General features: G+C 34.7%; 1 protein-coding gene across 1 annotated transcript; it reads left to right on the forward strand.

Annotated features, from left to right (window-relative positions):
- Positions 1–12,106: 12,106 nt before the first annotated feature.
- Positions 12,107–14,003, forward strand: LOC138308882 (uncharacterized). The gene is made up of 3 exons (XM_069249917.1): positions 12,107–12,209; positions 13,084–13,195; positions 13,637–14,003. Exons 1-3 carry the CDS (start codon positions 12,119–12,121, stop codon positions 13,785–13,787), a joined length of 354 nt encoding a protein of 117 aa, XP_069106018.1. The 5' UTR covers positions 12,107–12,118; the 3' UTR covers positions 13,788–14,003.
- The last annotated feature ends 13,299 nt before the right edge of the window (positions 14,004–27,302 follow it).

The raw sequence follows: 27,302 nt of genomic DNA on the forward strand, positions 1-27,302 counted from the left end.
GATAAAAATATTATAAATAATTAACTGCATCCCAAAAAATTGTGTGGCACCATGTCCAATATGGAATGAAGTATTGATTGCACATGCATGCACCAAAAAGCAAAATAAATTATTTCATAATATTTTTTTGTGTTAATTAGATACATTCATTCACGATATAACACCAATTATTGTTCTTAGGATGAGTATCTTTTATGCTTTGTCGGCAGTGGAGTATCTTGGAATTGTATGCTCTGTCAGCGGTGGAGTATCATTTATGCTGTGTCTTTGATGGAGTATCTTTTATGCTCTGTCGGCCGTGGAGTATCTTTTATGCTTCTGCCCAAGCTTATTTTGTTGCACAGTGACAAGGGGTCGATTTGTTGTCTGTCCAGATTCAAAATTCTCCCTTTTATACAGAAACACCATGTGGCCTAAAAACCTGATATTGGTCAAATTGGCAAGCGGTTAATTCAATTCAATTCAACTTTATTGCTTCCTTACATCCATACAAAAGGGATCGATAGCAAAACATACATGTACATAACACACAGTAGATCAAAACAACAACTTAAATATTTATAAAGCCAGTTTTCCTCAGTTCAAATGACTTTTTAACAAAGAGGCCTAAATTAAATCCTGCAGAAGTTTTAGATCATTAGACGACAAGAGTCGTATCAAATTTTCAAAATCTATTAGATGGTGGTTAATTACATCTTTATGACTATTAAAGGCCCACAACCTTTCCGGAGCAAAATTTAATGGTTCCTTAAAAACGTTAATAACAAAAGAAAATATATATCAATGTCTTAAGATGAGGTTACAACACCAAACATATGCAAGATTTCCTGGCTAATATAAATAACAGTGGAGATTCATTTCGCTGTTTTGCCGTCTGGCGCAGTGATAGTCAACTACCGCGCGGCATTTAGGACGACAGCAGGAAACATAAAACGACCCGCGTTATGAAAATTAACATTTTATTTATTCTTATTAAACAGTTCTGAATTGATGATAAGTGTGCTAGTAAACGTATAGTTAATAACTTCTGCGACTCTATAAAATTATTGATCTCGTTTTACATTCCTATTTTAAAAAATAAAAGACGTTTCGGAAAGGTAGTGGCCCTTTAAAGAAAATTGTTCTCACTGTAGAGTTAACGGAACACTTAAAAATGAATTAAATTTCTTTACAAAATTTGCATAATTGCAGAGAACGGGGAATCTTTTTTACCCTACCCGCCTCGATTTCTTAACTGTGGTTGCTAATTCGCAGTTTTGCGAGCAATTTTCTAAATTCAAAATCCTTAATAGAAAGATATGTTTACATGTCCTTATAGTTTTGTTTGAATTTACTATATAAAAAAGTTTTACTGTTATTATCTGATTTATTTATCTTAGTTGTAAAATTGGCTTTGAATGTATAACGTACCTTGTAACGATTTCTTGAATAATACTTTCAGATTACGTTTAAACGTCCTACTAGGATTGGCATTTTCAAAGTTATAAGAAATCTTATTTTCCTTTATGATATTAGAAACATAGGAAAACCAAGAATACGTTCCATTTGCATGTACATGTATATTTTTACCGACAGCCAGTGCTTCTTTCACCAGGACGTTGATGTCTTTTTGTGAGATCCTTCTTAAATAGCATAAAGCGTATGTATTTATGAAAGAATCTAAAGTAAACGGTCCTAATTCAGCCCTGAAAGCTATATTCAACGCATACTTTCCAACACCCAAAGCCATTTTGCAAAATTTTAAATTAATTTGACCCATTTTCCTTAATTGATATTTAAAACACCATTTCCTTAATTGATAAAACACCATTCGAGCAAACAATGCTTTGTTCGAGCAAGCTCTTTTACTAGCATTTGCTATCTTGCTAAATAAGCAGCATACCAAATTTCAGAGTTATACGTCAATACTGGTCTGACTAGGGAATAACTTTTCCCAAAGCCATGTGGGTATATAATTGAGAATAAAACCTTTAATAAAGGGATTTTATTCAAATCGCTTTTCGTCCGTGGTTCTTCCGTCCGTTAACAATTCTTTTTATCGCTATTTCTCAGAAAGGACTGAAGGGATCTTTCTCAAATTTCATATGTAGGTTCCCCTAGGGCCCTAGTTATGCATATTGCATTTTGGTATCAATCGGTCAACAAAATGGCCGCCAGGCAGCCATCTTGGGTTTTGACAATTAAAGTTTGTTACCGCTATTTCTCAGAAAGTGCTGAAGGGATTCTTCTCAAATTTCACCTGTAGGTTCCCCTAGGGCCCTAGTTGTGCAAATTGCATTTTGGGACCAATCGGTGAACAAGATGGCCGACAGGCCGCCATCTTGGATTTTGACAATTAAAGTTTGTTACCGCTATTTCTTGGAAAGTGCTGAAGGGATTCTTCTCTCAAATTTCACCTGTAGGTTCCCCTAGGGCCCTAGTTGTGCATATTGCATTTTGGGACCAATCGGTGAACAAGATGGCCGACAGGCCGCCATCTTGGATTTTGACAATTAAAGTTTGTTACCGCTATTTCTTGGAAAGTGCTGAAGGGATTCTTCTCAAATTTCACCTGTAGGTTCCCCAAGGGCCCTAGTTGTGCATATTGCATTTTGGGACCAATCGGTGAACAAGATGGCCGACAGGCCGCCATCTTGGATTTTGACAATTAAAGTTTGTTACCGCTATTTCTTGGAAAGTGCTGAAGGGATTCTTCTCAAATTTCACCTGTAGGTTCCCCTAGGGCTCTAGTTGTGCATGCATTTTGGGACCAATCGGTGAACAAGATGGCCGACAGGCCGCCATCTTGGATTTTGACAATTAAAGTTTGTTACCGCTATTTCTTGGAAAGTGCTGAAGGGATTCTTCTCAAATTTTACCTGTATGTTCCCCTAGGGCCCTAGTTTTGCATATTGCATTTTGGGACCAATCCGTCAACAATATGGCCGACAGGCCGCCATCTTGGATTTTGACAATTGAAGTTTGTTACCGCTATTTCTCGAAAAGTGCTGAAGGGATCTGTCTCAAATTTCATGTTCATGGTCCCCTAGGTCCCTGGTTATGCATAATGCATTTTGGTACCAATCGGTGAACAAGATGGCCGCCAGGCAGCCATCTTGGATTTTGATAGTTAAAGTTTTGTTATCGCTATTTCTCAGAAAGTACTGAAGGGATCTGTCTCAAATTTCATATGTAGGTTCCCCTAGGGCCCTAGTTGTGCATATTGCATTTTGGGACCGATCGGTCAACAAGATGGCCGCCAGGCAGCCATCTTGGATTTTGATAGTTAAAGTTTGTTATCGCTATTTCTCAGAAAGTACTGAAGGGATCTGTCTCAAATTTCATATGTAGGTTCCCCTAGGGCCCTAGTTGTGCATATTTCGCATTTGGACGACAGAGGAGGAGCCATCTTGGATTTTGATAGTTGAAGTGTGTTTCTGCTGTTTTTCAGAAAGTACTGAAGCGATCTGTCTCAAATTTTATATGTAGTATGTTTGCAAAAGTTTGAAAAGCAGAGAAAAGATCCCTCTTTCCATTGTCAGACATACATCATTCTTTGGTGGGCGCCAAGATCCCTCTTGGATCTCTTGTTTTTGGCCTGATAGATCTTAAGTATGGATTTGGAAACTATTCCATGATTTAACTACATCAAATATTGAGTATCGGAAATAAGGAAATTGCCATACCTAGTTAAGAATTATCTATACAGTTTGTCTGCAACATCACCTCATCTTTCATTTTCTGTTATATCCCTGCTATTTCTTTCAAGATGGTAACAATGTGTTACACTCTTATTGAAGATTATTAATTAGGTATTTGATTGCAGAATACATTTTTTTCAGATATTCGGATGACCCTGTGTTCTAGTTAGAGTTTAATTATGTTTCATGTCGGTCACGCGAGGCTTAATTCTAAATCATCGTGTCCGGTTCATCACCTTGTGTACGAGTATTGTTTCAATCATACTCCTTCGGTATATCTATATGATAATATTTAGCGCCGTTAAGAAGATTGTTATTAATTATGTATTAGATTGCAGACATTTTTTCCAATTAGAGTGTATTGATGTTATAATTGGATTGAAGAAGAAACCACCATTTTTGTTACTTATCGTCTATTTCGAATTTTTCCCATCCAGACCCTTGAGTTAGACAGTGCCCCAAGTTCTGTAAACATTTGAATGTCCGTGATTTGATTAATATCCCCTTTTTGAAGTTTGAAGTTTTGAATAAATTATTTTATTACTTTTAAAAATAACAAAACTATTAGCCCCACCAATCACTATTGCTATTTCATGATAAATATATATTGATTAAACTTTGTTATTTATTTTAAAACTAAAGGTATTATCATCTAGGCTATATAACAACAGGAAAACAGACAGTGAATGTATACAATTAATTTCCTTATCAATGAAAAATAAAGGTTTCATTGTGCTAAAATGCTCTATCTTGAAAAGCCGTGGTTCAATTTTCTTGAAAATTGACTGATTAAAAGCAACGATGTCACTTTGTATTCTATTATTTTTCTATAACAATTGAACGTCACAATTTCGATGTATTATTTGACTGATTCAATTTCATCGACACTTTTTGTCAGAAGATGCATAACAACACATTTACTTCATAGAACAAGTACAGATAATATTAAAGATGCTCCACCACCGACAGAGCATGAATGATATTCATCATTTGAACAATAATTTGTGTTCAGTCGTGTGTATGTATGTCTAATTAACACAAAAATAATATATATATTTTCATTTTGCCTCTGATGCATGCACAATCAATACTTCATTCCATATAGGATATAGTGCGTCGGAATTTTTTCGGGATGCAAGTAATTATTTTTCATATTTTTAACTTGACGTAGCATTAAAAGCTCAAACTTTTCAATGGTGGTAATGGTGTAAAGTAAGTAATTTTTCTAATTGAAGAAAAATTCTAAATCGTCTTCTCCTGTTTATGATAGTGAAAAAAATACATTTGTCGGCGGTGGAGCATCTTTAACTACGGGGGATTTTTGGGGAACGTGAGACTACCACCTTCAATAATGTAATGTGTATCTATACATTTGTGTATAACAAAATAATTTATCTGTTGTTGTCAAACGTGTGTGTTTGCTACGGTAAAATACTGGTGAATATATGTTCTTTTTTACTGAGAATATTATCTATGTAACGGTTTTTGTATATGTTTGTGTAACTTGTGTGTGTGACTACTGTTCTTAATTTATTAGATTGCCATTTAAATGAAAATTCCCAAGAATGTGATCATAATACCCTACAAAATTGTCAGTCAAGTTATACATTCTCATTTTAAAAATTAAAAGTAGACTTCGAAAAGGTACGGGGACAATTAATGTAATATGAGTATGATAAAATTTAAAGCTTGTACAAAGGGCAACTTACTAAAGCATTTGCATATTTACGTTAGCGACATGTGGCACCCAAGGGCTGTTATAACGGACGAAGATCCAAAAGGTAGTTTAGTTATGAAGGAGATGGTATTTAGTATTCACTTAAACATACAGAAACTACTTGATAACATAGATACGTTTAAACGCACGATTTCATTGATTTACATATGATTTTTTTTTCTAAATCATTAAGCCACGTCGACGTCTACATTTTGACGTCATGATAACGTCGGGTTTTCGCGCCGTTCTCGGATTATATTTTTTATAGAAGTATTAAGAAAAAGTATAACTGCCAATGAGAAAGTCGTATTAAGTATGAAAACAAATAAAAAATAATTATTATTTTGTAGTGGGCACCAATTCAGCAACTAGATATCGCTAATAAAAACTAATGGCGTATAAGTATGATGAAGCTGAAAGCATAACGATTGCATTTATTATTTGAAAACTATCCAAAGGCCGTACTGTACAGCTGACTAAAGCATTTTAATATTTACGTTAGCGATACCATCGACCCCTCAGGGCTGTTACAACGGGCGAAGATGAATTTTACGAAATTTTCGATTGTAGCAGGTAAATTGATAGCTAAAATTCCAACAGGTAGATTAATTATAAAGGAGATGAAATTAAGTATTCAGTAAGGTACCCTTGGCAATAATAGGATATACCACTGACCATACAGATTTTATAAAAGAAAAAAATATATATCCATCCTGTGTGTTTTTATCGATTCAGATTGTTTGTAACATGTTGCTGTGGATAGATAATAGCAGCTGGTTTGACTGGAATAAAACTAAGAACACAATCGAATTGCTAAAAAAATTGCAAACTATGCAAATTGGTGCGTGCACATGTTAGTATTTTCTCCATCGTTTGTATTTCCTAATCACATATGGTTACAAGTTATTGAAACGTTTTAAATCAATTAACAAAAGGTGGCATGTTCATTAATAACTTAAAACATATGTCCTTATGTTATATGAATGATTTTTATGTCCTTGGTCGATTAAAGCTAAAGTTACCGTTATATGATAGTTATAAATGTACCATGTCCTTATAGAGGATAGCAAAATACATTAATTTAAAACAACAGCCGTTGCTGCTCATCGGGGGATATTGCTTATTTAAGCATTTTTGTGAGATTTTACGCGGATTCACACAATTTGCAAACAAAATCTTTCATACCCCGATCAAATTGAAAAATGGTGACTTCAATGCTTATAATTAATTTTCCAGGCTACTTTATAAAATAAAATACGTTTGCACGTACGATTCCATTGACTTTTTCAAACGGATTATTTTTTCCAGATCAATACGCACCGTCAATGTTTCTATTGTGACGTCACGATAACGTCGGGTTTCCGCGCCATTCTCGGATTTTTTTTTTGATTTTTTTTTTCATCGTGGAATAATTAATTTTTCTTTGTTTTCATACCAAATCTGGCTTTCTGATTGGCCAATATTTGTTTTGCATACCGCTATGAAAAAAAAATCCGAGAATGGCGCGAAACCCCGACGTTATCGTGACGTCACAATAGAGACATTGACGTTGCGTATTGTTTCGGAAAAAAGAATCCCTTGAAAAACCACTATAATGTACTTCATTTTATCAAATAGAAAAAAAAATTGTTTGCAAACTTTGTGAGAATCCGCTACGCGGATTCACACAGTTTGCAAACAATTTTTTTTTCATACCCCGATAAAATTAGAAAATAGTGACATCAATGCCTAAATGAAAAAAAAAATTAATAGGCCAGTCAGAAAGCCAGAAACAAAGAAAAATTAATTATTACGTAATATTGTATTTAGAAATTAGAGACATGAAATCGGATCGGGTTACAGTGATCCTACAAACTATGAACGCTTAAACATGTGGAGTGTGTACTGTTGAGACTGGACGATTGAGTACACGAGTAATGAAATAGCTTATATCTACCTAAAACCTTAAACAATGTTTCAATGGAGCTATTTTAATGAATGATTATTTCTGAAACCAAATTGGGTATCAGTTGTCATATCTAATTTCTTATTAAAAGCCATACGCCTATTACATTTATGCTAATATCTGTCGTAAACAATTTTCCTTAAACAATTTACTAGAGTAATGCCCCGGTAATTATTGACATTATTGGATCTCCTTTCTTAAAAGGCTGGTACAATACTACATTTAAAATACAATGCCGGAAAATGCTCGAATAATAAACCATACTTTAGAATTTTATCAAACCATGATTTATAAGGTTTATTATCATATTCTTTCGTTACATGTAACATTTATAACGTGAACAAAACGACGTTATAATTTTATTAATTTCAGCAGCAAAAATATTTAAACTCACACAAATATTAATATCTAATATAAAACAATGCTGCGTTTCTCTTGTACACTTGTAACCAAGACGGCGGACCTGATATTTTTTATTTGTCATCGAAATGGTTTATTCGTTGAAAACAAGACAGAGAGTATTTACATATGGTGAAATAACACGAATTATTTATTGCAATGTATGCCAACATTATTCAGGTATTATTTGTATACACTTGGCTTATATATTCGAAGTTTATCTTCCATATGGGTGCCGCGATCATGGAAAAAATCCAAAAGAAAAATGTAACAAGTGAGATAGGCTCAGCACTGTAATAGAAGAAGAGTTTCACTTTCACAGAGATGTATAAAAACATGATATAGAAATACCGAAACCTCCCGAACATACAGACAATTCACACACATAATACAAAATACCGAAACCTTTCAAACATACAGACATTCACACACATAACACAATATACCGAAACCTCCCAAACATACAGACATCACACATATAACACAATATACCGAAACCTCCCAAACATACAGACATTCACACACATAACACAATATACCGAAACCTCCCAAACATAGACATTCACACACATAACACAATATACCGAAACCTCCCAAACATAGAGACATTCACACAGATAACACAATATACCGAAACCTCCCAAACATACAGACATTCACACACATAACACAATATACCGAAACCTCCCAAACATACAGACATTCACACACATAACACAATATACCGAAACCTCCCAAACATAGGCATTCACACACATAACACAATATACCGAAACCTCCCAAACATAGAGACATTCACACAGATAACACAATATACCGACACCTCCCAAACATACAGACATTCACACACATAACACAATATACCGAAACCTCCCAAACATAGACATTCACACACATAACACAATATACCGAAACCTCCCAAACATAGGCATTCACACACATAACACAATATACCGAAACCTCCCAAACATAGAGACATTCACACAGATAACACAATATACCGACACCTCCCAAACATACAGACATTCACACACATAACACAATATACCGAAACCTCCCAAACATAGACATTCACACACATAACACAATATACCGAAACCTCCCGAACATACAGACATTCACACACATAACACAATATACCGAAACCTCCCAAACATACAGACATTCACACACATAACACAATATACCGAAACCTCCCAAACATAGAGACATTCACACAGATAACACAATATACCGAAACCTCCCAAACATACAGACAATTCACACACATAACACATTATACCGAAACCTCCCAAACATACAGACATTCACACACACAACACAAAATACCGAAACCTCCCAAACATACAGACATTCACACACATAACACAATATACCAAAACCTCCCAAACATACAGACAATTCACACACATAACACAATATACCGAAACCTCCCAAACATACAGACATTCACACACATAACACAATATACCGAAACCTCCCAAACATACAGACATTCACACACATAACACATTGCATACAAGCAATGGAATCCGCCATTAAATGACCTTGGCTATAGCTCAACCAACAACCAACCAACAAACAAACAAACCAATACCGAGGTAATGGCAATCATGCCATAAAAGGGAATAGACTGTTACTGGTTTATTGTTCTTTTTAGAGGTTTGACGGAAAAGTTTATTTCACTAGATTGATATTTCCTACCTAACGTTTCCCGTCACACTGACAAACGTTTGGCCATTAGTGGTGGGTGTTCTATTCAATAACCATGAAGCACACTAGTCTGTTAAAAAAGTTTCTGCTACTGATTTAAGGTTAGTTTAAATGGGTGTGGACAAATTGATTGCTCATTGTCAATATACCGTGACCGGGTTTGGGGAACCGTTCGTTGTCTGCGGCCATGGATATGCTTCAAATGTTATCGTTACTCCAAAGCGTTGTTTTGGTCCATTTCTTTCTGTCTTCAGTCACTAACATTTAATGGAGCCGTCGTGACTTCTTGTACGAAACTTTTATGTGGATCAATGGAACCTTTTGAGGTGTAGCAATCTGGAAAATTTTTTTTTAAAAATTCTCCAAATATTAAGCGAGAAAAAATTCCTTATAACTACGTCGATCAGTATAATTTCATTTTACGTCACAACATCATCATCGTATGTAATGTAGCGTTCATTATCCGCACTGCACCCTCATATCTCGCAAACGACACACATACACCATCATCCCCTTTTCTTCTAATAAAAAGTATACTGGACCTTGGTTGATACGAACTCGGATAACTCGATATAGATTACAAGTGTTGTAATGCAAATCAATGACAAAAAGCCATCACCGAATGGTGTGGGCATTAGATGGAGGGCAACATACATGTATATGGTCAGTGATTATCTTAAATACAATTAATGTATCGTTTTAGTTTTAACGTTAATATACTTCTTCATGAAGATCTCATTGATGTTAAAGCGCTTTGAACGGCTAAAATGTATTCTGCTGATTAATAACTGTCATTTTGAATGATTTTTATGTATTGTTTTAGTTGCACAAGACTGAGACTAAACTATTAAAACTAAATAGTAAATACCATGATATCTTCTCTAAAGATAAAATATGTATCGCAAAGTGTATTTGTACGTACTTTATAAGCTTGTATTTAACTTAGATTTAAACATGGATTAAAACAATTTATATAAATGAATGAAAATGACACAAATAGTACAGTTCAAGACTCACGTGCAAATCGGAACATAGTAAGGTATGTACGGAAAATAGTAATAATAGTAATATAATAAAACAAAAAAAGAAACAAAAAATCAATAAAACCAAAACAAAACCATAAAAACTTATGTTCAGCTCATATTTGTCATTTTGGCGGATACTCACCTTTGTCTCTTTACTAATTACTAATTAATGAAAGTTTGTTGTTATGTCAGAAGTAAGATTATTATTATTATTTAAGCGGATTCTCACAAAAGTTTGCAAACAAAATCTATTTCATACCCCGATGAAATTAAAAAGTAGTGACTTCAATGCTTATAATTAATTTTCCAAGTTACTTTATGAAATGAAATACGTTTCCACTTACGATTTCATAGATTTATTCCAATGGATATTTTTAAATCAATACGCAACGTCAATGTTTCTATTGTGACGTCACGATTACGTTGGGTTTCCACGCCATGCTCGGATTTTTTTTTCATCGTGGAATGGAAAATATGAATAGGCCAATCAGAAAGCAAGAAACAAAGAGAAAATTCATTATTAACCAATAATTTTGATGTAAGCTTTTTAAAGAAAATTAAATAAATGCTGCCACTTCAATGACGAAGTGAGCCAGTAATTGCCACTCAATTCACTGTTTGTTATTCTATGGTAAATACCATTCCAGTAGTAAACATGCAAACAGAGGTTTATAAATGTTGACGCACCTCAGGCAGAAATTTAAAAAAAATCTACCATGGCTACAAATTACGAGTAATTTATAAATCAAATTATATAGCCAGCAAATCCATTTCGATCATTTCCTGTTTACACGTAGGCACGTGGTATATAAATCAGGTTGGAGGCAGGCTCACCACACATCATCAACTGGCACGCTGCAACGTACTGCTCACGTAAGTAATTCTTGTTTCTACGTCATTAGTTTTGAAAATATTTTTGAGTTATTTAATTCAATGGTTTTTAAACTTTTATCTTTACAGCTTTCACGTATTTCGCATAATACATGGACTAACAGTAGTTCTGATAAAGGATATATTAATGGGCATCAGTGTCCCCGTCTAATAATTTCGTTTTTGTAAATAATTAATTCAATGTATCGCTACAGCTTACAAGTAAATATTTACATTACAGTAACAATGACTAATTTAATTAATTACTTTTCCCTGTGGAAAACAAGCCTTGCTAAAGAGGTTTTTATCCTCGATCAAATTAGTATTTATTAAATGGTACATTATGGAGTTTACATCAGTCATAGAACAAACGACTGACAGCGTGAGTAGAGACAATGAGATAACATAGTCAATTTAAATGTGTTTCTAAAGGACAATTTTAAATGCACTTTCCCAAATTAATCAGAAGCCGGAAAATATTTCCATTAATTCAGCTTAATATTTACTTATCAAACATTTTTGAGGAATGGGCGATATGTTTACCAAAATGGACATTTTTTTATAAAAAAAATGTATTTATATATCAACAATATATTTATACTCCACTGGTAATAACAGTACATACACCCCGACTGTTGGAGGATAGTCAAATGATTTCAGTTATAGATTTTGAAGCTATGCATACAATAATAATGATATTATTATGGGTACTATCCCCTAAGGACAATTTATTATTACTCTGTTATTTAATTTTCAGTACCGTATAATCATGAATCACGTGCTCTTGTTCGCCATCGTTACTCTGATGACAGCCAATCATATTTCAGCTCTTTGTCTCCAAACGCCACAACAGCCTGGAGGTAGGCATGACTGTTAGACATAACTTAGTTCATAAATCTTCATAGGTATATGTGGATATGAATTATTATGTTAATTAGGTTAATTTGAAGTATTTGTAATTATAAAAATAGGTGTAATCAAACATTATGTTTATTGTGTGAGTTTGGTCCATCAATGGATGGCTAATTTGTTATACACATATGGACTTTTAGCCTGTCACCGTTGTGGCGAATAGAACCATTATCACCAAATAGACATGCTATCAAGTATATTTAGAATTATGTCACTATAAATCCGGCTGTTACATTAGAAATAAAAAGTAAAATCTGATCTAAAGAGTTACAATAAATATAATTAATCAGTTACCTCCCCTATTTTCATAAACCTTACTATGTATGTTCGTACCACCAATATAAGGTGAGTACACAGATAGGCTATGCCTGATGTCTAATCCTACTGACATTTTAATATATTTTTGTCAATAAAATATTTGGAAAACAATCAGGGAAATATAAAAACAAAAGTCACTTTGTTGTTTTGGAAATCAGTGCAAGACAGCTAATAATCTTCTGAAAAACCGTGGGCGCTAGTATTTTGCACAAATTGAAATCTATTGTTAAGAGGTCATTAAGGTCTTAATTTTTAACGCTTAATTGGAGCCGTCAAACCTGTTTATAATGACCATTCAATGGAACATAAAATGGTCTATATAGACATGTATACATGGCAGCTTCATCAGTTGGGACCTTGGTATAGAGATCTTACTAAGCCAGTATTCTTTTTACCGAAGTAGTCTCTAAGGCCGGTTTGGCAGTACTTGTAACTTAACAGAGAGGACGAAAAAGTTTTATACCACGCTTTAAATGTCTAATTGATTTGTTTGAAAATAAACAGAACCGGACATTTGCCACTTTGACGACAAGACGTATAAAAAAGGTGAAAAGTGGGACACAGACAACTGTATGGAGTGTACCTGTGGATCACAAGGGTCGTACTCCTGTTGCGGGTAAGGAATATACAAATACAGCATATCGATAAGGTATTAGCCTCGAGGCTTTTGTCGAATCCGGTCAAATAGACAGTAGTAAACATAATGACATTGTTACAGAAATATGTGCCGAACACTGTGAACCTGTTTAACTGGAATTTATATTTTTGGCATATTTTGCCAACATTTACAAGCAATACGAATCAAGAGTAATACCTTAGATTCTTCCACACATTAATCGTAGTACTTATAGTGTGGGCGCCCAGTCCTTAGATTATACTACACCAGGCTTTGATCTAGACTTACATAGTGGGTGCAACAAAATATACCATTTATGGCGGTATTTCCATTATCATCAAGTATCTTATTCAGATTTAGAATTTGTAAGCATTTTACCCATATTTGATTTATCTATTTCGATTGAGGACTTCAGTTAGATTTTCATGTATCGTTTTGTAGGTACGGGCTCCGTGCTGGGATAATGAATTTCGGAGAGGGTTGCAAGGTTATAGAGTTTGATTGCCTAAATGGAATTGTGTGGAAGGATGATTGTGACAGCCAATGCGAAAATTTTGGGAAAGAAATTCACCTCACCAGGAGAAACAACTGAGGTCATAACGAATACATCCGTATTCAGGGAAGATAATTACTATCATTACATGAAGCCGTGTTAATTACTATAACATCTGAAAATTGGGAGATGATGCATATCATGTAGAAAAAGAGAGGCAACTGCGATTGTTAGAGGAAACTTGTACAAATAGCTAAGAGTGACTGTTGGCATTATTTGATCTTTTAATACTTGTAATAAATCTCCTTGCTCTAACTTTTGTTTGTTGTCATTATTAGTACTGAGATAAAAGGTTATATTTTGTTTGTGTCCTTTCAAACTGTTATTTAGTGATTTCATTGTTGTATTGCAAATATTAAGTACCTCCTCGATACAATATGATGATTGAGTATCATTACAGCTACATATGCTATGGTTACCATCAATATCATGCATCAATTATGAAAAAGTGGTAATTGTGAAAAGTTTGGCTATTATGTAAATGTTTTCATCTATACACTACAGGGCACATCCTTGAATTAACTTTAAATTTCTTCTTAGATGTAATGAGTACCTACATATTCTCAATAAATATTATAATAAGTTTTTTTTAAATTGCGCTATGTTATTTTTTGGACAAAAAAACATCAAATGTTTGGCAAAAAATACCAAAAAAATAAAGTTCGTTATGCAGATTCCGGATGATTACCATGGCAACTAAAGCTACAAATTTAAAATACCTCTATTAGAGATGTGCTTAATATTTAAAATACAGCAGCTTATTTTCTAACACTTAGTTAAAAACATAGATGGATTTGAGGGTCACAAAGGGCTCGAACCATATAGCATAGTAATTCACTGTAACGCAGACAACGAATCAGAAGCGCGAGGATGATAATTTGAGCCTTACTGACTGTCATGACCACTCGCTGACGTGTCAAGATTTGTAATGGAGAAAAACTGGAGTTACTAGACAAAAACATCTGCTAAATACTTAGAAGTACGATAGTGGAAACAATGGTTTACGAATAATAGGTGTTTTATAAAAGATGACATACGCCAGACAATCTTCGATGAACAACTTTATCCAAAAGCACATGGTTAAAGGATTTGTGCAGTCAAAAATGATAATTTCAGTTTATGCTGGAAATGGCTTTATTAGACCGTGTAGAAACCTCTCCGTGCCGCGTGCGACCGGAATAACCTGTAAACCGCCGATATCGAGGTCAAATTTTCTGACCGCCCGATTATGCATATTTTCTAGCCCTAAACCGTGTGACGTCACAATAGTCCGTGGCCTATAGCTGTACTTTAAAGGATTTGTGCAGCCAGAATTTTTTTTGATAATACGTCAGGATATTGCTTTGGATGAATGAAAAATTAAGTCCCACCCAACGAATCGCCTAGCTTTTATCGCTATCGGTTGGTTTTGGTCGTGATTTACGGGTAGTGTCGACTACGGTTCAGAGATAATGAGCTAGGCGGTCACGTGGTCTTGTGATGTCAGAGTAGTCCGCGGCTACACAAGGTAAGCCTAGCCTATAGCTAGTACTATGCATGGATACAGCACATACATGTATACGTTAGATCAAGGATTTATAATCTCATATACGTCCTTGGTTAGATCTACATGTACGAGTAATTGGTTATTCTAGCCTAATGCTGTAGATATTTTCAGTTTCAAAACATTCCATTTACACCATTTCAAAAATTCAAACAAGCATATATCTAACTTTAGATTAGATAATCAGTCCAATTTGATAGCGATATCAAAATGATGTTCGGATCAGTCTGGACTGAGATTTAGATAGCATATGATGTAAATTTCAGTGTAATAAAAAACAGTATAATGTAACACTATCTTTTTACGAGTAAAATCCCAAAATTTAGCATGAATATATCTAGAATCCATGTTTTTATTTCAAACTTCTGTTATAACGATGCAAACACGGCACAGTTTTTGAGTAAAAATAAAATGTGGACGGTTATAAGTTATGTGATATTGGAGTAACAGTACCGAACTTATACCGAAAATAATATGTATATCTATATTGTTGCCTTTGAAACTTTATCCATAACGTTTACTAAAAAGCAGAAATACATCAATGGTATTTCTGATATATTTTCCAAAATTACAGTTTAAGTGTAGATTTAAATTCATTATTTCAAAATTATACTAAATCCTTAAAATAGTATATTCATTGTCGACCGTTTTGTATATCATACCGATATTTAATAGTATGATATATGAACATTTATCGTATAATCCAAAAAGTAACCACATAAAGTGTTCAAATGAAAATTGAAATTACTTGTATACAGGCATTATAAATAGATATATAATATCTTGTACCTTTTTAAAAATATACTAAGTGATATTTAATAAGTATATTTAGTGTGATAATGTTGTAACCCTTCTTGTATGACTATACATGTACATTTAGATTCGAAACGGTGAAAATACAAGCTTAGAATTTTTACTAATACCTTAGAAATTACGGAAGATTTCTATATGCCACGGTTCCGTAATTACAGTACTAGACTGGAATAATTTTTGAGGTTAAATCTTTAGTTGAAATAGTTCTTAGAACCATTTTTGTTTCTGAATAAGTCACCTTCCATTTTTGTTTTACCTGTGTACGACATATATATATATGTGTATGTAATATATATTCCTAGGTATGATCAGGGATATTTTATTTCCATTTGCTTTTACATCTTCATTTTAAAAATGGAGGTGACAATAAAAAAAACCTAGAGCATAGGGTTACCATAATTCAAATCACAATCCAATTAACGGATGTCCTAACCTAATTGACAGCAAGACAATAGAAAATACCCGATATAGTCCCCCGAATAGCAAATTGCCCGCGGCCAGGTAATTACAGGTGAGTTCGATGAATGGCCCTGTGTACAGGTAAACAACATCCTGGTCCAGGTATTACATAACCATCAAACCAAAGGCATGGCTAATTATATATCTATAATATCGGTGTATCTACTCGTATATCGATTAAAAATTGAAAGCGACCGCACGGTCTGAAAAAAATAGTTTGTTTTGCTTAATATCTCAATTATTTGATCTTTTATAATATCAAAAGTAAATTCTTTCTACCACATGTTGAAACGTTTTACGGTATTGTAATAAATGTATCTCGATTTATTCGGTTAGCAACACACAACACAATGTTTGTAATGATCAATCATCGGTGTGTACGTATGTCAAGCATCATATCCTTGATGCTTTAATCAAGGATTTCTTAAATTGTTACGTAAAATTTCATTTTAAAGTCACAAACTTTGCAATTCACAATGTATCAAAGATACAGACTACAGGAAAATATTATCTAATTAAAGCTTATTCGTTGCTGAACTCCTCGACAAAAAATCTGAAACTTTTATTTCTGTGTGGATTTTCTTTCATAATTACACGAAGATACCTGCTATTAGAGCATAAATTAGAGTATTTGAAACATCGAATTTCACTCTTTTAGTTATTTATATTCGAGCCAAAGTTATTGTACGATTAACTTCACTCAAAAGTAATCATAAAAAAATCTTTGATCGGCTTTTCCTGTGACCGTCGATGTAACTATTTTGAGGGATTTGTAAAGTTAGTTATACTTGTATCAGTCAATATAAAAATACAAAAGTTGACAAGCTTTGCATACTCTTTAAGTCGATGAATATGTCTTTTAAAATCCAGATTTTATTGACATCAGTCGCCATACGACCAAATGTTACATCCAGGTAAAGCTACAACCTCGACTGCTACTTGGTAAGCAACAATATAATAGTTATACATCGTCGAGCGACCAATTAATCCAAGTAATACCGAAAGGGAAGGGGTAATTTGAAGTAGGAGAAGCGAGAAATCTACGTTATCAAAATTCCTCGGGATTTGTAATAAGAACATATCAATGTACATCTAGTTTATTTCTAGCATATGTATCAAGTTAGCAATTAGTAAAACCACACCAATTAAACCTGTCAAATTAAGATTAAAACGAAACACAAATCAAAGTACTTAAAGTACTGTAGGCTTTACCGTTGATAGATTATATGTATTGCAGGGAAGGACATCTGTATTGTATAATGTATTTTCAGGTTTTACAAGACGTCACTTAATTAAAGTCATATGTGCCATAACCGGTGGGAAATTTTGACATGCTATTTTTTCTTTAGCAATCTGTTGAACAATGCCAGATTTGATGAATTAAATTGTGAAAATCATTGAAATAGACATACAAACATTTATTAGGCCATATAAACATTAGTCACAACACCCACTTTATGCACAGTAAAATTCTTGTTTTGATGCCTTATGTATGTTCAGATGGAAACAATTTTATAATTACTAATGACACTGTAGAAATGTAAAATGAAATTGTAGACTACATCTTGGCGTCATGGTGTGACCGTATGTACTCATTTCACTGCACTGTAAATGTTATATAATTATTTGCAGTACTGCCAAAAACATTTTCATATCTTTTTTGTACTTGTAAAATTAAAACCCATGCATTTTAAGAACACAAAATGTTGGTAATTTTTTATGGGGAATAAAACATTAAAAGCCCTTCTTGATTTTTGAATATGAAAATTACGGCACATATAACTTTTTAGAGTTAAAGAATGATAATTGAAAAAAAAAATTAATGATCATCAAACTTAAGTATAAACCTTGAATTAATTACCTGTTTTAGTATGTATCACGTCTGGATTTTTTTAGGTGATTGGTCAAAGTGATTTGAAAATATATGACATTTTTAGGTGATTGGTCAAAGTGATATGAAAATATATGACATACACAAGAACCCAGAAAACAATCTGCAGTGAAAAGATACCGATAATACAATTGTCTTTGACTTGTATCTCTTGACTGACTTAATTTGCTTTATGATGTCATATACATACAGGTAGCATCAGTGTAAATTGCTGTAATTCTAAAGTCTAATTGAAAAGTTCGATAATTACCAGATCAATTATCGACATGAGGCTTATACTAAAAAACCTGAATCTGTAATCATTCCTTAAAATGCATTGTCTTGAGATTTTTGTGATTATTTATGTACATGCACTGGTGTTTACATACTTTCAATATATGCCATTAACACAAATTAAATATAAATGGCTATACAAACTATCATTAATCACTTGAATGAAATGAGTATCCTGTAACCAATTCAAACTAAAACATTGCTATTCTTAATATTAAAATCATAATTTAATTTAGGCCTGTAATTTATAAATATTTAAAAATAACAAGTATCTAAAACTACATTTAAATATTAATTAGGATCAGTGCTTCAATATAATGGTGATTGTATCATAGACATGTAATTTTAGTTTAATTAAAACCAGTTTAGTAAAAAGTATCCGCAAAAGTTTTAAACCCGATTTAAAAGTTATTTAACTTCATTGATGATATTCAATATAGCTATGTATTGTCATTGAGAACAAATATTTATTTAATTTCGCTACTGAACAGTTTTAATTTTGTGGGAGTTACCTCCCCTAGAACATCTTCACAGCAGAAGCTACAGTGCATCATATCCCGATAACACTCGTACGTAAAACCAACATTTTCACGACATAAACACTGATAATTATCGGTCCAACTGCCACAAAATGAACACAAATACAGCTTACACTCTTTATGTATACATATCATTCAAAAAATGTATTATATTTGTCTCACTCATATACACTGTACATATCTTATCAAGTCTCTGCACAAGAGTTCGATTTTGAAGACCCTAATCAGGGATTGGTTCATCCAATATATCGGTTTCTCATGCCACATGACCACTGTAAGTATAAAGTATTATTTAGCTGTTGACAATCAGATGCAATATAACTAAATATAACTCTTGAAAAGAAGGTTCAAACTTTGAAGCCTTCGATTGTGCACCGACCGCCGTAGTGAAATGAAGGGAAGTAACTCGTAAGAAAATTTCACGACTTCTCGAGAATACGTTTTAGTAGAATATACTGTAGGGATTTCATATCATCTGTGACTTGTACTATGTTACTGTCCAATAACTGAAACAGGTAATATTTTTCAATGTGTGTGGTTTTCTGTATTTGAATTGGTTGTGTTGTTGCAATTTAAATGCACACAGAAAATGATATTGAATAATGGCGACAAAATTTTGTTGGAAGATATTGTCACCAGGTGGTGTTAATAATTGTTGGAATAATTGAGCCAATCAGATCGCTAGGATTGTTGTCAACTTCCATGGCATAAGGCTTAGCCGTACCAGATATTTAAATCTCTGGGCCGTACTGTAGTACGCTAAAGCCTAAAAAATGCAATTAGGTTTTTTGTCAGGATCATCGGGATATAATGCTGATATTGGGTGTGGTGGATGGTAGGTGGTGGGTGTATTGCTCAGAGCCATCATTTATACAAAAAATCTGTTCACATTCCCCCAATGATGTTTCTGCCCAAATTTGGTCAAAATCCAATTAGAACTTTATGACTAGTAGGGTTTTGAAGGAATTTTCCTTAATTCCCTCTATTGGTCTATTGGGCCCGCCCCTCAGGCCACAGGAGATCAGAGTCACCATTTATACAAAATCAGTTCTCTTCCCCAGGATGTTTTAGACCAAATTTGGTTAAAATCCGTTGAAAACGTTTTGACTAGTAGCATTTTAAAGAATTACCAAAAAATCCCCTATTGGGCCCCGTTACTCAGGCCCCAGGGGAGTCAGAGTCACCATTTATATAAAATCTGTTCCCCTTCCCCAAAGGATGTTTCTGGTCAAATTTGGTCGAAATCTATTGAGAACTTTTTACCAGTAGCGATTTAAATGAAAGGTTTACGTACGACGGACGGCGCACGACGACGGACGGTGCACGATGACCTTAAAAGCTATTTTGTCCCAATAAACATATGCAATTAGCTTTGTATATGACTACGTAGACGAAAATAATTCTGAGAAGTTTTTTTCAAACTATTTCGTCCCCTTCAATTCACTGTGAACATTCTGCAGGCAGTGATTTGATTGGTCATTTCCTTACGTCACCTGGTCATGACTCCTAATGGGATATTTTCAGATCCTCTTATCAAACGTAGTGATAACAATGATCTGTGTTTTAATCTGATTGCTCATTCGGCATACCCCTTAACCCATATGTACCAATGTACACCTATTTCTAATAATATCTAAATTTTGACCAACCAGAATCCTCCATGTTGTGTCCATGACAGCCAATCTTTACAAACGTGATACCATGTTCTTCAGCAAGCTAATATCCCCTATATACCAATGTTCACTTAAATCTGACAATATCTAAATATCAACCAACCAGAGGTCCTCATTTTGTTTCCATGACAACCAATCTTTTTGACAGTGATACCATGTTATTCATCATACCTCGTAACCTCTATATACTACTTTTTACTTAATTCTGACATTATTTAAATTTCAGCCAATCAGAGGTCTCCGTTTTCTTACCATGGCAACCAATATTGTCAAAGGTGTTACCATGATACTTAGTATTTAAAATTATTACTGTACACTAATTTATATCGGAAATGTATTGCTAGTTATACTAACAAACAAGTGGTCCGTTGCTACCTGCACTCTCTATTTTCACGCCAGTAAAAAACTGTTTTTCCGGATTTCCACAACGTCGCGCTTTCGACCATTTTTTGCAATTGACAAACGCTTAACAAGAGATATAGTTAATATAAGATTTTATTGACTTATTACAGTAAATTTTAGTTGATTCTATATCAAGAAACAACACATTAAAGGTTATACATGAAAATATTGTGGGGGACTATTTTAATCAGCTATTCGATGCACGACAATCGTTGTATTCATAGTGTATTTATAGGCAAATGTTTGTTTTCGTCAGTTGGTTGATTCATATTGTAACAAAACACTCAGGATGTAAATATATGAAAATGAATACGGAGAATTCGGGCCCTTTGGGTCTATTTAAAATCACAAAAGGAAAAGGTAGTGTCATTTTAATGGGACAACTAATAGTACTTTCATTATGTAAAGTTTCAAGAAAATTGGGCTGTAGGTAGTTTTTATGGGAAGTTTAACGTTAGCTTGAACACCACTATTGTTTTTTAGTTGATCCTTATTAAGGGAAAAGGGACTTAATGCATGACATTTTGTACAATAACATATTGGTGAATCGTGTGATATAATCACACCTGTCCAGGTATTAGGCGTCATCTGCAAAGATAAATTGTTTGATAAATTTGAAGATAATTATTGGTGAAGTGTATAATTATCATTTTATCAGTGTGAAATTGATCCAAATTGTGTAATGATTGGCTGAGCTACTGTCCCTGAATAGCCGTGTGCTATGATTGGCTGAGCTACTGTACCTGAATAGCCGTGTGTTATGATTGGCTGAGCTACTGTACCTGAATACCCGTGTGTTATGATTGGCTGAGCTACTGTACCTGAATAGCCGTGTGTTATGTCCCTGAATAGCCGTGTGTTATGATTGGCTGAGCTACTGTACCTGAATAGCCGTGTGTTATGATTGGCTGAGCTACTGTACCTGAATAGCCGTGTGTTATGATTGGCTGAGCTACTGTACCTGAATAGCCGTGTGTTATGATTGGCTGAGCTACTGTACCGTGAATAGCCGTGTGTTATGATTGGCTGAGCTACTTACTGATACCTGTGTTATGATTGGCTGAGCTACTGTACCTGAATAGCCGTGTGTTATGATTGGCTGAGCTACTGTACTGAATAGCCTGTGTTATGATTGGCTGAGCTACTGTACCTAAATAGCCGTGTGTTATGATTGGCTGAGCTACTGTACCTGAATACCCGTGTGTTATGATTGGCTGAGCTACTGTACCTGAATAGCCGTGTGTTATGATTGGCTGAGCTACTGTACCTGAATAGCCGTGTGTTATGATTGGCTGAGCTACTGTACCTGAATAGCCGTGTGTTATGATTGGCTGAGCTACTGTACCTGAATAGCCGTGTGTTATGATTGGCTGAGCTACTGTACCTGAATAGCCGTGTGTTATGATTGGCTGAGCTACTCTACCTGAATACCCATGTGTTATGATTGGCTGAGCTACTGTACCTGAATAGCCGTGTGTTATGATTGGCTGAGCTACTGTACCTGAATAGCTTTGTATTATGATTGGCTGAGCTACTGTACCTGAATAGCCGTGTGTTATGATTGGCTGAGCTACTGTACCTGAATAGCCGTGTGTTATGATTGGCTGAGCTACTGTACCTGAATAGCCGTGTGTTATGATTGGCTGAGCTACTCTACCTGAATACCCATGTGTTATGGTTGGCTGAGCTACTGTACCTGAATACCCATGTGTTATGATTGGCTGAGCTACTCTACCTGAATACCCATGCGTTATGATTGGCTGAGCTACTGTACCTAAATAGCCGTGTGTAATGATTGGCTGAACTACTCTACCTGAATACCCATGTATTATGATTGGCTGAGCTACTGTACCTAAATAGCCGTGTATTATGATTGGCTGAGCTACTGTACCTAAATAGCCGTAAGGTATGATTGGCTGAGTTGTGCTATGTTTTGCGCACTAGTGATTAAAGTAAATATTTCGTAGACTTATTGTAACGCTGTAACTGAGTTAAACAGATAAACTGGTTCTGAAGCGGCGTTCTTTAGAAATAAGGATATTATCACATTGTACCACAACGAGACGATTGTTGCTGCAGATTATAACGACTGTGGTTAGACAAAATTTAAAATACCATTAGGTCAGATGAGGACTGCATACCAAATGCAGATTTATATTGGTGTAATGGCGATAATATATATTAAAGGTATGTATTAACCTGCATATGAAAAGAAATGATATATACAATGTACACATTTACACGCTCAATTGATTAACGTATTTGAACAGATTATGACGGACAAAAGCGTTTTTATTTACAATAGAAACTTTTATATATAACGAGAATAAGAAAAACAAAAACATTCAAATAAGCTATATATTTTTTCTTTCAAAAATGGCAATTTAAATATTTTATATTCATTGTTGAATGAGATAATTCGAGCCCACATGATTTATAATGCACGGAATACTTCATAAGTAAAATGCACCTATCACTTTCATAAAAGAATTAAAAAAAGTATTTGATTTATTGACGACTTCAGCTTTAAACAAAAAATATGTATTTCAGGAACAAAACAAGATGGCGATGTCATTTGGCGCTCCTTCAGAGCGGTTAAATTTGTAAATGTCAACACCTACGCTGGAGCCCTGACTAGACAGGTGCACGTGGATGGCGTGATATCAAAGCTTAAATGTTCAACCATGTGTGTCGAGTATGGATGTGACTGCGTGTCATTTACATACGATGTGACTAACAGAACGTGTCACATGTTTTCCAAGGCCATAACGGGCGGAAGAGGAACCAGTGCAGGGGCCATAAAAGTCACAGGTGTGTTGGGTGTGTTGTGAATTGTTTTGTTAAGGTAAAGAAGAATATTTTTATGTCATGGCTTTGGCAATGTATACAATGTATTCAAACTAAGCCTTATAATGCAATCTAATCAAGCGAGATCCCATTTTAATGGACTAATTGTTTTTTCGTAAAATTATTACGTTATTGTATCAGCCAATTAGAGGCAACGTTACAAATTTTGACGTCGTTACCTACGTAAACATAACTATTCAAGCCAATGAAAATGTATTTTACATACGAAATAGGAATATATTAAAAAACACCAGAAAAAAACAACAACAAAACGTAAAATTTATATCAAATTTATAAACTGAACCTTCTTATTGCAAGCAATTAAGTGTTTTCAACTACATTGGTCTGATTCTATCAAAATAAAACAAATATGGGTCAAGCCGGCACACTATTACAGAATCTTTGAGAATAGTGACAGAAGATACGAAAATATAGTTAACGTTATTTTCCCCATAACATCCCGTATTGTATTGTGACCATAGTATTGCCTAACACTTATTGTAGAAACATTGAAGTGACAAAACATCATGATCAAGTGTCATTCCACTGATGTGACTTTACGTTACAGAATGTGCCGCACCAATCCAGGTCCCTAACGCCGCACTGCTGACGTACACCGGATGTAACGCTACGTACCAATGTCTCTTTGGCTACAACGCCACCGCACCCACTACACTCACGTGTCAGTCGAACGAGACTTGGCCGCCGGCAGCATTCGAATGTACTAAAATACGTAAGTTAAGTTTCATAAAAAATAAATACTTTAAATAATTAATTATGTAAACTCTCTGTCGTTTGACAATTCGACTAAGCGCAACGAAAAGATATACTATCCACTAAAACTTAAATATAGTGTTCGTGTCCTCACTTATCTTACTCTTACCGTTTTCAACAACATTTCCTGTATTTTCATTTTAAATTTTGACTAAGTTTTGTAAAGAACTTTGTATGTGGAGTTCCATGTTTCCAGGACATTAAACTTCATGTTTAACATTTTGTGAAGGCTTTGCGAAACTTTACCTCTGTAGATGGTAAAAATCCTTGTCAGTTTTCAATACTCTTTTTGTTTATAATTCTTTATTCTGACACTGCTACTTTGTTTTTTATTCTTCCATACATGTATATAGCCTGTTCGGAGCCTACCGCTCTCAGCAACACTACGTCACTTGTGACGTCATATGAGGTGGGCGGTTTGGCGGTTTATTCCTGTATTCCTAGTTACATCAACAGAGGCGGATCTATCTACAGCCTCATGTGTACCCTAGGAGGGACCTGGGCGGGTGACCTCGACATTGTATGTAAGTGGACCTCTCAAGAGAATCCTCCTAATTATCTCAAGGGTGACTATAACTATAGCTTTAAAAGACAAAGCATTTCTGCATACATGTTACAAATAAAATCTTTAAAAAATGATGAATTTAAGATAACATTTTCATACCTTTATAATTATCTATACAAAGGCAAGCCTATCACCATCCTGTATGACTTCATGTGGACCACAGCCAATGAGAACTTTGCTGGTACCGGGGCGAAGGTATATGTAACCGTCTACGGTAGTTACGGTACCATCACAACAAACATCCCTACCACCAAGACTTTCGAGATAGGGGTGTCAGATAACTATCAGGTAGGTTACTATAGAGATGTCAGATAAATATCAGGTAGGTTACCATATAGATGTCAGATAATTATCAGGTAGGTTACCATAGAGATGTCAGATAACTATCATAACTACCAGGTAGGTTACCATAGAGATATCAGATAACTATCATAACTACCAGGTAGATTACCATAGAGATATCAGATAACTATCATAACTACCAGGTAGGTTACCATAGAGATGTCGGATAACTACCAGGTATGTTACCATAGAGATGTCGGATAACTACCAGGTATGTTACCATAGAGATCTCGGATAACTACCAGGTATGTTACCATAGAGATGTCAGGTAACTATCAGGTAGGTTACCATAGAGATGTCAGGTAACTATCAGATAGGTTACCATAGAGATCTCAGGTAACTATCAGGTAGGTTACCATAGAGATGTCAGATAACTATCATAACTACCAGGTAGGTTACCATAGAGATGTCGGATAACTACCAGGCATGTTACCATAGAGATGTCGGATAACTACCAGGTATGTTACCATAGAGATGTCGGATAACTACCAGGTAGGTTACCATGGAGATTTCGGATAACTATCATAACTACCAGGTAGGTTACCATTGAGATGTCGGATAACTACCAGGCATGTTACCATAGAGATGTCGGATAACTACCAGGTATGTTACCATAGAGATGTCAGATCTGGCAGGTAGGTTACCATAGATGTGTCAGATAACGATCAGGTAGATTACCATAGATGTGTCAGATAATTACCAGGTAGCTTACCATATATATGTCAGATAACTACAGGTAGGTTATCATAGAGATGTCAGATAACTACAGGTAGAATACCATAGATATGTCAGATAACTACCAGGTAGATTACCAAAGAGATGTCAGATAACTACAGGTAGGTTACCATATATATGTCAGATAACTACCAGGCAGGTTACCATAGAGATGTCAGATAACTACCAGGTAGGCTACCATAGATATGTCAGATAACTACCAGGTAGGTTACCATAGAGATGTCAGATAACGACCAGGTAGGTTACCATATAGATGTCAGATAGCTATCAGGTAGGTTACCATAGAGATGTCAGATAACTACCAGGTAGGTTACCATAGGGATGTCAGATAACTACCAGGTAGGTTACCATAGAGATGTCAGATAACTTCCAGGTAGGTTACCATAGAGATGTCAGATAACTATCAGGTAGGTTACCATAGATGTGTCAGATAACTACAGGTAGGTTACCATAGAAATGTCAGATAACCACCACGCAGGTTACCAGAAAGATGTCAGATAACTACCAGGTAGGTTACCATAGAGATGTCAGATAACTACCAGGTAGGTTACCATAGAGATGTCAGATAACTACCAGGTAGGTTACCATAGAGATGTCGGATAACTACCAGGTAGGTTACCATAGAGATGTCAGATAACTACCAGGTAGGTTACCATAGAGATGTCAGATAACTACAGGTAGGTTACCATAGATATGTC

Source organism: Argopecten irradians, chromosome 15 (assembly GCF_041381155.1).
Source record: "Argopecten irradians isolate NY chromosome 15, Ai_NY, whole genome shotgun sequence".
NCBI lineage: Eukaryota > Metazoa > Mollusca > Bivalvia > Pectinida > Pectinidae > Argopecten > Argopecten irradians.

Bases quoted from the DNA above. Each gene is read 5' to 3' on its own strand.
- LOC138308882 (XM_069249917.1), top strand. From the start codon at position 12,119: ATGAATCACGTGCTCTTGTTCGCCATCGTTACTCTGATGACAGCCAAT. The intron at 12,210-13,083 runs GTAGGCATGACT...GAAAATAAACAG, and splicing joins AACGCCACAACAGCCTGGAG to AACCGGACATTTGCCACTTT. The intron at 13,196-13,636 runs GTAAGGAATATA...ATCGTTTTGTAG, and splicing joins GGGTCGTACTCCTGTTGCGG to GTACGGGCTCCGTGCTGGGA.